This window comes from Mastomys coucha, unplaced genomic scaffold (genome assembly GCF_008632895.1).
Source record: "Mastomys coucha isolate ucsf_1 unplaced genomic scaffold, UCSF_Mcou_1 pScaffold3, whole genome shotgun sequence".
Taxonomy (NCBI): domain Eukaryota; kingdom Metazoa; phylum Chordata; class Mammalia; order Rodentia; family Muridae; genus Mastomys; species Mastomys coucha.
The window spans coordinates 9,104,347-9,115,928 of NW_022196909.1; the positions used below are offsets into that span (position 1 = coordinate 9,104,347).

Consider the following 11,582-nt stretch of genomic DNA (forward strand, 5'->3'; position numbering starts at 1 on the left):
CGCCACCACCACCGCCACCCCGCCAACCAGGCAGGTCTCTGTGTGTCTTCTGCCCTCCCTCCCCTCCATGATAGGGTGGGAGGGCCTCTCCTCTCCACTTTTTTTTTTTAAATTAAGATTTATTATTATAGGGCAGTGGTGGCGCGCGCCTTTAATCCCAGCACTCGGGAGGCAGAGGCAGGCGGACTTCTGAGTTCAAGGCCAGCCTGGTCTACAGAGTGAGTTCCAGGACAGCCAGGGCTACACAGAGAAACCCTGTCTCGAAGAAACCAAAACCAAAACCAAGACCAAAAACAAAAACAAAAAAAGATTTATTATTATATATAAGTACACTGTAGCCATCTTTAGACACACCAGAAGAGGGCGTCAGATCTCATTACAGATGGTTGTGAGCCACCATGTGGTTGCTGGGATTTGAACTCAGGACCTTTGGAATAGCAGTCAGTGCTCTTACCACTGAGCCACCTCACCAGCCCCCCTCCACCTTTTTATTAAGAGAAAAGATTTCTTTTCTTTTTAATTCTATGTGTATGTGTGTGGGTGCTGGGCCCCTAGGAGTGCAGACGGGGCATCAGATTCCCTGGAGTTGGTCACAGGAGGTTGTGAACAGTCTGGGGTGCCAAACATAACTATGCTCTTCAGAAGATGCGAGCTGCTCCTACCTGCCGAGGCGCTTCTCTAACAGAGTCACCTTATTTTCTCAGAGCCTCTTCTTGAACGTGGAGCTCAAGTTGTTGGCTTATTGACAAGTGTGAGTATGTGCATGTGTGTATGTTTATGTGTAAGTGTATGTGTGTTTGTGTGTAAGTGTATGTGTGTGAGTGAGTATAAGTGTGTTTGTGTGAGAGTGTGTGTTGGTGTGTGTGTGTTTATATAAAAGAGTGTGAGAGAGTGTTGTGTATGCATGTGTGTTTAGGTGTGTGTTGTATGTTTGTGCGAGTGTGTGTAAGTATGTTTGTGTGAGAGTGTGAGACTGTAAGTGTATTGTGCATGTGTGTATGTTTGTGTTGTGAATATGTGTGCATGTATGTGCCCTTGTGTGTGTTTGTGTGTGTTTGTATGAGAGAGTATGAGAGTGTTGTGCATGCATGTGTGTTTAGGTGTGTGTGAGCGTGTTGTGTGTTTAGGTGTGTGTGAGCGTGTTGTGTGTTTGTGTGAGTGTTTGTGTGAGTGTTTGTGTGTGTGTGTGTGTGTGTGTGTGTAATAGTGTTTGTATGTGTGAGCATGTGCGTTTATATGTGTGACCCGGGGAAGGTGGTCACTGAGCCTGCAGTCCTCTGGAGGCCCAAAGGGAATTCATTATTCTAAACAGCTGACTTCAGTCAAAACTGTCTTTGGTCCAAGTTTCCAAGGGAGGAAAATCAACCCACAGCTTAGAACAAAGTCTCAGGCAAACCAGAAACATGCTGGAGAGCGAAGAAATGCAGGTGTCAGGCATTAAATGATGGCTGGTTGTGAGCATCTCATTAGGGACAGGGAAATGTAAATGGACCAGAGGAGCCAGGGTTGGTCCTCAGGCTTAGTGATCGAGTTGGGGGCAAGCTAAAGGAAGAAAAATCCATACTGGCCAGAGACTAAGTTAATGGAAAATGTAATTGAAGCCAATGAAGTGCTCCACCCATAGGTGGTGTGGCCCGGTGCCCTTTGAACCCAGAAGGTAAGGCATGGGCTGCTGAGGCCCTAGGGGAAAACGGGGATTGCTTATCTGTAAGAACAAGGGCGGGACTGAGCCTGAGAACCGAAAAGCTGCGTGCAGAGCCTCCTCAAAAGCTGCAGAGGAAGGGTGGCTATTTGCGACCTCTGAGTCCCTTAGAGGCCACAGGTCCCACAGCATCTGGCACGTGTTGGGAGCTGCAGCCCCCGGGAGTGTGGGCTAAAGTGTCAGGAGCACGGATTCTGCACCCAGGTAGGATGAGAGGCAGAGTGGGAGCCCCCAGCGCTTCCCCTCTTGCCTCCAGCTCCTCCGCTGAGGTCTCCTACTCTGTGCTCCCAGACTCCAGGCTTTTCTCTCCAGGAGCTGCTACCTGGCTAGGTCTCCCTGGGAAGAATTTCTCAGCTCTTGGAAGCTATGCCTGGCAGGCTTTGGTCCAACCTTTTCTCCTCTGGGCTTTGAGACTGAAGTGCTGCCAGCTCTGAGTGTAGCCAGGCCAAGCTGTTCTTGCTGAATCCTTTGAACCCAGCCCAAGAAGTAGGCAGACCTGCAAAGGGCCACGGAGAAAAGCGGTGGCTTTCAGGCTTTCAGCCTGGGGGAAGTAGCGTTAATGACTCTTCCAAGGGCTCATTCTGTACAGCTGCTCCAGAGGGGGGGGGGAGAGAGAAAGAGGGGTGGTAGAGAGGGGGGAAGAGAGAGAGAAAGAAAAGGGGAGAGGGAGGAGAGAGAGAGAGAGAGAGAGAGAGAGAGAGAGAGAGAGAGAGAGAGAGAGTGCTTGCACACGTGATATGGCATGTATGTATGGTGTGGTAGACTGGGGAGTGGAAATGGTGGAATAGCATGTTAGTTTGAGTCTCTGGGCTTCACAGGATAAAGAGGTATTGTGTGAGAAGGGTTTTGCCGGTGGTCATGTTGCTGCATCTCAAGCCTTCATTAGAGAATATTAGTAAAGTACTGCTTTGATCCACCGAGTAAAACCGATGACCCGAGCTGCCTTGGCTGTTTGCAGTCAAGCCTGGGCCATCTGCACAGAGGGCTAAGGCTTGCTCGGTTTGTCTGTGTCTTGCTTTGTCTCGTGGCTCTCTCCTTGTCCCCCTTTCTGCTGCTTCTCCCTTACGGAGAAACTTCACCTGGAGGCTCCTCCTGTTCTGGGGATGTCTTTGGTTTCCTCCATGCACAGGCTTTCGTACTTAGCCGCGGAGGAAACCGTAGTCCCCAAACAGATCCACAATGGTGAAGAAGAAACACAAAGCTATCCAGAAAGTTCCCTAGACACCCAAACCCCAAAGGCTCCCCCGCCCCCCACACACACATTTGTATGCATGCTCTGTGCACGTGCTTGCTGCTAAGCTGAAGCGAGCTCTTGTGGGTGCACAGAAAGCTTGGGTATTGTTCTCTCTGAAGGAGACACAGAATAATTTACAAGTAATTTCTCTAGGGTCTGTGGACACAAGGGTCTCGAAAGGTCTCTGAGGCCCGCCTTTGCCCAGAGACCCACAGCCCCAGGCTGGATTCTCTCGATGGGGACAGACAGCTTATTTCCAATGAGCAGGGGTTTTGTGAGGATTCAGGAGAGAATACACACTGGCCACGTTTCCTGCCAGGCCTGTGGTTTCCCAGGCCTGTGTGGAAGGAAGGTGAAGTCTCTGAGGAGACTGGTTCTGAATGATTCCAGGTCTGCTGGCCCCACCTGCTGTTCACACTATGGTCTGCCTCAAAACTGAAAGTGGTTCTCCCGACCAGTAAAACAGTCTTCCTTGCCAGGCAGTGGTGGCGCACGCCTCTAATCCAGCACTTGGGAGGCAGAGGCAGGTGGAGTTCGAGGCCAGCCTGGTCTACAGAGTAACTTCCAGGACAGTAGTCAGGGCTACACAGAGAAACCCTGTCTCGAAAAAACCAAACCAAAACAAAACAAAAAACAAAAACCAAAACCCAAAAAACAAAACAAAACAAAAAACGGTCTCCCTTTGTATGTCACAGTGCAGTTAAATTCATAGGTCCTTAGAAGTTCTGGGTACAGGTAACCCATCTGCCTGTCTAATGACTTCAAGATTTTTTAATAGACTAAAAAATGCATTATGTATCCAGCAGTCATATTTTATATTAAAGCAAAAACAATTAGACTTAAATGTAAAAGAGCAATTTCAATCAGTAGATTTGCAGCACAGTGGCCTAACTTTGGCAGAGACTGTAAGATTCTTTGGTGAGGTTTTTTACTTTGTTTCCTTTTTATGTATGTATGTTTGCGCTTTGCGCACGGGGGTGCAGTACCAACAGCAGCCAGAAGAGGGCGTAGGTTTTCCCCTGGAGCTAACGTTGCAGACAGTGGTGCCAGGCTCCGGTCTAAACCTATCCAGTGTGGGTGCTGGGCACTGAACTCTGGTCTTCTGCAAGAGCGGTACAGATTTTTTTGTTTTGTTTTGTTTTGTTTTGTTTTGTTTTGTTTTTTCCAAGACAGGGTTTCTCTGTGTAGCCCTGGCTGTCCTGGAACTCACTCTGTAGACCAGGCTGGCCTCAAACTCAGAAATCCACCTGCCTCTGCCTCCCAAGTGCTGGGATTAAAGGCGTGCGCCACCTGCCCGGCAGTACAGATTCTTAAACCACTGAGCCATCTCTCCAGGCTCCCAGGAACGCTTTTCAGCATATTCCGAATGCTAACGTGCCACCTCGCCAATTTTTGCCGTCTCTGTATAATACCTATAGACCTGTTGACTCCAGATGTCCTTTGTGACTGAGTCACTCCTTTCTAGCAAGACTTTCATCAAGAATATAATTGTTTAATTTGCCAATTGTATTTTATGGATATATATTAAAATAAATGACTATTAACAATTAAGTCATGTGTGGTCACTTAGACCTGTAATCTCAGCACTTCTCAAAATTGCTGTAAGTTCAGTGCCGGCCTGGGCTACATTGTGAGTTCCAGGCTAGCCTGGGCTACTGAGTGAGATTCTGTCTTAAGTACACCACCAACAAAATCCGTTTACTTCCAGCCCTAGTTTCTGTGAATGGGTTCTTATTTAGAAAGGGGATCTTTACTGAAAGATCTATTAGTAGCTGATGAGATTCCGTTGGACTGGGGACTATTTCAGAGTAGAAGGAGACAGGGCTACATTAACACTCATGCACTAGTTTTATATAGACAAATGTTTTTTATTTCCTGTGTCCACTCCCAGGAGTATAATTTCTGATCACGGTGGCAGTTCTACCTTATGAGTCTGTTTTCTTAGCTGACAAACCATCGCATGTAGAGAAACGGGTTTATTTCTAGGCTCTGAGTCCTGCCTCATTCATCCAAGTGTCCATACTTCGCAGAACTGTGCTGCTACGGCTGCTATTTCTTGGTTGTTACGTTTGATGTTGTGACCTGTAAAGTCTCTACTCTATTGTTATTCTCATTCCTCTGATCTTTTATAATTCCGTGATTTTAGAACCATCTTGCTAATTACAATAGGAACCTAGCCAAGGCTCACAGGGATTATGCTGACTTTGTTGGACAACTTTAGTGTGCTGCCACCTTAACGATTGCACCAAAACACTGTAAGGTGGTATTTTACTACTCATTTATATCTTCTTTCAACGGTGTAACAAATTTTCCTGAATATAGATTGAGGTTTCTTCTGTTTAATTTGTTTCTGAGTGTTCCACTCTTTTCAGCCTCGTTGTATGGCGTTGCTTTCTTGATGTCTTCTTAGGTTTCCGCTCTTTTCAGTCTCGTTGTATGGCGTCGCTTTCTTGATGTCTTCTTAGGTTTTTTACTGTTCCTGTGTTGATTTTGCACCTTGCAGTCTTGCTGACCATTTATTGGTTCCAGTCATTTAAAAACTGGGTTCTTCCGGACGTCCTATGTACAGGGGTGACTCTGCTTCCTTTTCTAATCCGTACGACCGCCCTGGCTTTCTTCTAGTCAATCACCATGGCTAAACCGTCCAGCACAGAGCTGATGTGGCCGCAGTGGTGTTGGCCACAGGGAACAGCATCCCGTCTTTTCCCATCATCTGTGACGTTACAGGACTCGCTGTTGAGGAAGAGCTACGTCGTGAAAAGGCATAACGTTTTGTCACATGCTCTTCTGCATCTACTGATATGATCGTGTAGTCTTTAGGCTTTTTATTCTACCCATAGGATATATTAACTTATTTTTGGATTTCTGCTTCTGTATGAACAGGAGACGATTGCCTCTAATTCTCTTTTTTCCCATGGTATCTGTCTGGATTTTGGTATCAAAGTGATACTAGCTTCATAGAATGAGTTGGAAAGCATTCTCTCCTCTTATTTATTTATTTATTTATTTATTTATTCTTGGAAGAATTTGTGAAAATCTGTATTTTTTTCTTGAAATTTTTGATAACTTTGCCTACAAATCATTTATGCTTTCTTTTTCTTTGTGGATATATTTTTTAAATGGCTAATTCAATCTCTTGTCTATACTTCACAGATTATCATTGAGTCAGCTCCAGCAATTAGCCCATTTCCTTCAAAGTACCTAATTATTTACAGTCATTTGTGGCATACTGTAAAAAGAATCATATATTCTAGCTAGCCCATATAAACGACACACGATCCAGATATTTTATTTACAAGCTGTAAGCCTAGATTGGGCAGCTTTGGAGCTCCTCTAACTTACGTCCCAGCCACATGTCCCTTGTCACTTGCTATTTCTTCTGACCACTCATGGTCCACCTACACTCCAACCTGAAGTCCCGCCTTTCTCTCTCTACTACCCAATCACAGGCTCTGGCCTTTTATTAACCAATTAATTTTAAATAGGGGAGCAGGGTATACATCGCACCCCTTGGAACAGTGACATCTCCTTGTGGTAGGCATCCCTATCAGTAGTTAGCATTTGAATGCAGAGGCCAACCCCCAACAGCATACTTTACTTCTTCTTATCTCTGTAAGGTTGACAGAAATATCTTTTTATTTGTGAATCTAGTGATCTGAGTTGCCTATATTTTTGTCAAGACATTTAAAGGTTTGTCAACTTTGTTCCTGTTGCCAAAGAACCAGCTTTTGCTGTCTTTTGTTTCCTAGTGTTTTTCTATCGGATTAACTTCGGCTCAAATCTTTATACATTTGCTGTAAATTTAATTTGCTCAGTTTTTAATGTCTTAAGACAAATGGTTATTAATATGAATTTTTCATCCTTTACAATGTAAAGGTTTTTTTTTTTTAAATGTATGTGTACTATTTGCCTGCATGCATGTCTATGTATCACATGCATGCCTGGTGCCAGCAGAGGTCAAAAGAGGATGTTTGGTCCCTTGGAACCAGAGTTAGAGACAATTGTAAGCTAACATATGGGTGCTAGGAATTGAACCAAGATACCCTGGAAGAGCTGCCAGTACTCTTGACTGCTGGACCATCTCTCCAGCCCTAAAATAGAAGACTTATGCACCTACAAATTTACCTCTAAGTTTCTGCCGCAGTCTTACATCTTGGTGGCTTTTGTTTCCAGGCAGTCTCCATGAAGCCCCCAGGAGTGGGACCTGCCACTTACCCTAAAATAATATCACATCTTAGTCTTTCAGTGCCTTCCTGCCATGGGGAACCGAGAAACAGTGAGGGTGTCAGAGACCACCAGTCCTAAAGAGGCTTCCTCATTGCCAATCCTGGAACACTTTTTTTTTTAACTGACTGTGGTTTTGGGGGGGATATCGGGATCTATTTTGATGGTATTTAATATTTGATTAAATTATTGGTGATTTTGACTGGGTGGAGAGTGAGGAAGAGTAATATTCTCTATTTTTATCTCTATGTTGTATGTGGGCCTTTACACACACACACACACACACACACACACACACACACACCATTTGGCCACATATACAGCTCACAAACAGAGCTGTTGTTTGGTCTGGTTTATTTTCAAGTGATTAGGGGCCAAGTTCACCACTGGGCTCTCAGTACACGGGAGAACCTAGCTCTGGGTTCCTCCCTGGTGAGGCAGGATCCCAATCTGCCACTGGTGCTGCTCAAAGTCCTCTCTTTGCCCATGCTTACTGGTAATAGCGACCATGTCAGAGCTGGCTTTGTCAATGCAGAGGCTCAGGGAGCTCCCTGGACTTCTCTCATGTCTGCTCTCTGTATCCCTTCCTTCTTAGCCAAGGTAGCCACTGCTGAAGAGTGTTTGGTAAACACAGTGGGCATGAACCGCTACAGCATGGATGCCTCCTCCACTGCCTTCAGCCACAGGGGCTCCGTGACCCATTCCTCCTCACTGTACAAGAGGCTGAACTGTGGAGACAGCCACCTTTCGGGAGGCCCTGCCACCACCACCAGTGGTCCCCGTACCAACCCTGTGCCCTCTGGAAGTTCATCGACACCTGGACTGAGGCTCCCGGCCTCCAGCCCCAAGAGGAATGGAACAGCCGTCGAAGGAAACAGATGTGGTAATGCAATGCGCACCCTTGGCCCTGGAAACACTGCATAGGGGTCAGGGTGATTTGAACGTGACACCTCTGGGAAACTAGAATGTCCCACAACCCCCTTGAGTTTTTATTATTCTTATAGGCAGCCAATCTCAACTTCTGATCATAAACGAACAAAAGGACACATTAGGTTAGGAATAACCAGGGGACTCCAAAATGTCCACGGGCTCAAATGTCAAAGACAGATTAGTTCAAGAGTCCAAAGTGGATGTTCCACCTCAATTCAGGGACCCTCGCTCTGTTCCTCTTGCGTCTCTACCATGCCTGTCTGTCTTTACACCCCTGCATCTAGTGGACAGGATGGGGATGGGTATCAATCACAACCCATTGGCAAAGCTGGGTCACTAGATCCCCACTCAACCGGGAAGGTGTCCAGCTCCGTGGCCAGAAGAAAGCAGCGGCGGACATGGACAAAAGTTTGTCTTTTGCATGGTGGGTGATTCATTCATTCATCCATGGCTCGGGTTCCCGGAGAAAGCAGAAAAGACACAAAGTGCTGCCGTGCTGGTCACTAGGTCCTCTCGTTTCCCTCATAAGGGAAACATAGTATATGAAAGTGTTCAGAGGGACATAGGATTCTAGGAATAGCGTGGAGGCCATTCTGATAGATGCTTTCCAAGGGGTGTGTCCAATCTGAAGCCTGTGGACATCTGTAATCTATAGTGGTGTGAATTTAGTACAACACATGTCGTGCCCCATCATATCGCCACGTCAAAGGATCAGACACACCCCTGCTTCACAACGTCACTGACCATCTTTTCATGAATGGCTTAGCAGCCATAGAGTGGCGTGGATGATTCTGTGGATGATGCAGCCTAGAATTCTGGATTAACTGACTGTGTGGCCCTTTTCAAGCCCTGGTTTCTCTGTGTTTCTGTTTCCTTCCCTGAGAAATTGAAATTGTTAGTACCAGCAACCCCTTCCCCATAGAATCATGGAGAAGGTTAAATAGTTTTATATGTATGTTTAGTAGAAAACCTATGGCATAGTAAGTGGTTATGAACACATCCTTCAGCAGACCACAGCCTACCTCTACAGCTGGAAGTGCTGGTGGGGACTCCAGGCCAGAGTCAGGGAATCTTCACTCCTCGGACACTGCCTACTGGGGCTGGTTGTGTGCACTTTGGCAAGCCACATCTCTTCTCTAGGTGTGGATCTCTTTTCCAATGGCTGCCTACAAATCATGCCTGAGACACATACACACAAACACACACACACACACACACACTTCCCTCAAACAGCCTTACCCATCCCAGAAGGACCTCCGCTCACCAAGGGTGGAAAGATCAGCAGAGATCCCTTGAAGGAGACATAGCTCTGAAAGGCAGAAAAATGAAATTATTCATTCTTTATAGCTGCAGGAACTCTTCAGTGTGAGTATTCTATTGACAGTGTCTCTGCAGGGTGCTAAAAGAGGAAAATGCAAATTACCTAACCCTGAGCAAGCCACTCAGACAGAGGGTTGTATCTCTGATCTCTGAAAGAACTTTCCATTTCTGCTATACCTTCTTTTCTAGAATTTAGTCACATGACTAGCTACAAGGGAAACTAGGAAAGTTGTTTTTAATTCCAAGTAGAAATCGGGGATCCTCTTACGAAATGGGAAAAGAAATGTTCTGCAAGCGACTGATAAACTGAACAGCGCTTTCTTGTTAAGAATGTTTGCAGTCTATGTTTCCCTGCCCCGCCCCACCCTCACCCGGCACGTCACTCCCTAAGTATTACTCTGTCCTGCGGTAGGGAGACCATGACTTCAATTTTGTGAATGTCACATTTACATTTGAATCCCTGACAGTCAAGCAAAGGGGGCTTGTATCGTTTAGTGAGCACCAACTATGGGCCACTTTCTACGGTTACTATTTATCATAACTTATAACATATTGCTTATAAGGCATGTTACCCCCATACATTTCCAGCTAATAGTGGGTCGAAAGGTCTGTCAGTTGCTGAACCAAATTGACTTGGCTAACTCCTACGTCTCATCTGTCCAAACCAAAACCACTCCAGGATCTCTGGTCTGTGCTTGCAGGGTTTCTTGGGGTTCTTTGTGATGTGGAAGGGGATGGAGAAGAGTGTGAGGTGGACAGGAATCTAGCCCCTCTGTGACTCTTTATCAAGGCCTCTTCCCTTTTGCTTTTCTTGAAACAAATTTGCCTAGCTCCCAGTCTTTAGAAACCATGGTGGCTTAGCATGCTGACCTCAGTGGTGTCATAGAAGCCTTCCTGCCAGCCTGCAGCTCCCTGGTGTTGGGTCCTTCTCGCTCCCCCACCCCCACCCCACCCAGGCCTTTATTAAAACCTTCCCTTTCTCAGAGGAGTGCTTGGTGTGCGTCTGAAACTACATCCTGGGTGAGAACCACTGGCACCCAGCTTTCTCTTTAGTGTGTTTGACCCAATTCATAAATCCTGGAAGAAACCTAGAAATGGATTTCCTCCTGATGTACTAATCACAATGGTTTAAAACCACAGCGTCTGGAAAGCTACACCCGCTGCAGGCAGGAGGGGAGGGGGTGAGGATGTGCAGCCTTCCCAGCTGCTTTCCCTCTGCTGTGAATCCTTACCCCACCTTCCCACTGCCCCACAGCAGGAGCTGGTGCCTGGGCCGACAGCTCTCTGGGCTGCAGCATGGGATGAAGCTCCCTGGGCTTTGCTGATTGATGGTCAGGTGAACATTTGGGGAGCGTCTGTTTCTCATCTGAGATACACTCTGCCAGAGCTATGAAAGGTTCCCCATAACAGAGCTTCCGGCACGTGCTATAGAAATTCCCAACCACAGGCATTCTCCTAGAGTAGAAGCAAAAGTAAAATGTATCTGCCATTGTTGTTACAGCTCAAAAGTTTCCTGTGGGCTGGGGTTGGCTTCCGTGAGCTCTGGCGTCAGTAAAGGAGACAGTTCTGCTAGAGAAAGCGTGAGAATGGGGGGCCTCACAAGAGGGCTGGGATCTGTGGAGGCAAGACAGGGCTTCCTCATTGTGGGGAGATGAGAGAGGGGGCAGGGATGATGCAGGAAACCACAGTGAATGGTTTGGGGGTCCATGTCAGGCAGGTGGGGCTTTTTGGTTATAGTGATTGTAAACCACACTTCTCTGAGCAAGGGGATGAGCCGTCGGTGGTAGGGAGTTAGGGAGCTAAAACTACTGGATATTTATTGAATGCCATAGAACACTGCTTAGCTTTGGGGCTAACTCTGACCTTTACAATCTTATCCTGTTTGATCCTTGCTGCTTTTACTAGTAGACAACTAAGAGACTGGGGTGTTCTGGTCCGCAGATGTCCACTGAGCACCTAGGCAGGGACTCTCCTCAGGTCTGAGGATGGTGCTGTGAACAAGGCAAAAGGATCTCATTTCAGAGAGATCTATCTCAGCACGTTATTGTGATACTGCTGGAGGTGGAAAAGTGTGGCCTGCCTGGGCGATATTGGAAGGGGCGGGGCTGCGGGACAGTGCTGGAAGAGGTGGGGCGGGGCTGCAGGACAGTGTTGGAAGGGGAGGGGCTTTGG

At 46.7% G+C, this 11,582-nt stretch overlaps 1 protein-coding gene across 2 annotated transcripts in view; it reads left to right on the plus strand.

The window, feature by feature from the left end:
- Nucleotides 1-11,582, plus strand: part of Scml4 (Scm polycomb group protein like 4) — a 100,062-nt gene that overhangs the window by 78,269 nt on the left and 10,211 nt on the right. For both annotated transcript variants that reach the window (XM_031347642.1, XM_031347643.1), the window contains exon 6: nucleotides 7,756-8,043. In XM_031347642.1, the coding sequence (XP_031203502.1) occupies nucleotides 7,756-8,043 (288 nt within the window). The remainder of the gene's footprint in view (nucleotides 1-7,755; nucleotides 8,044-11,582) is intronic.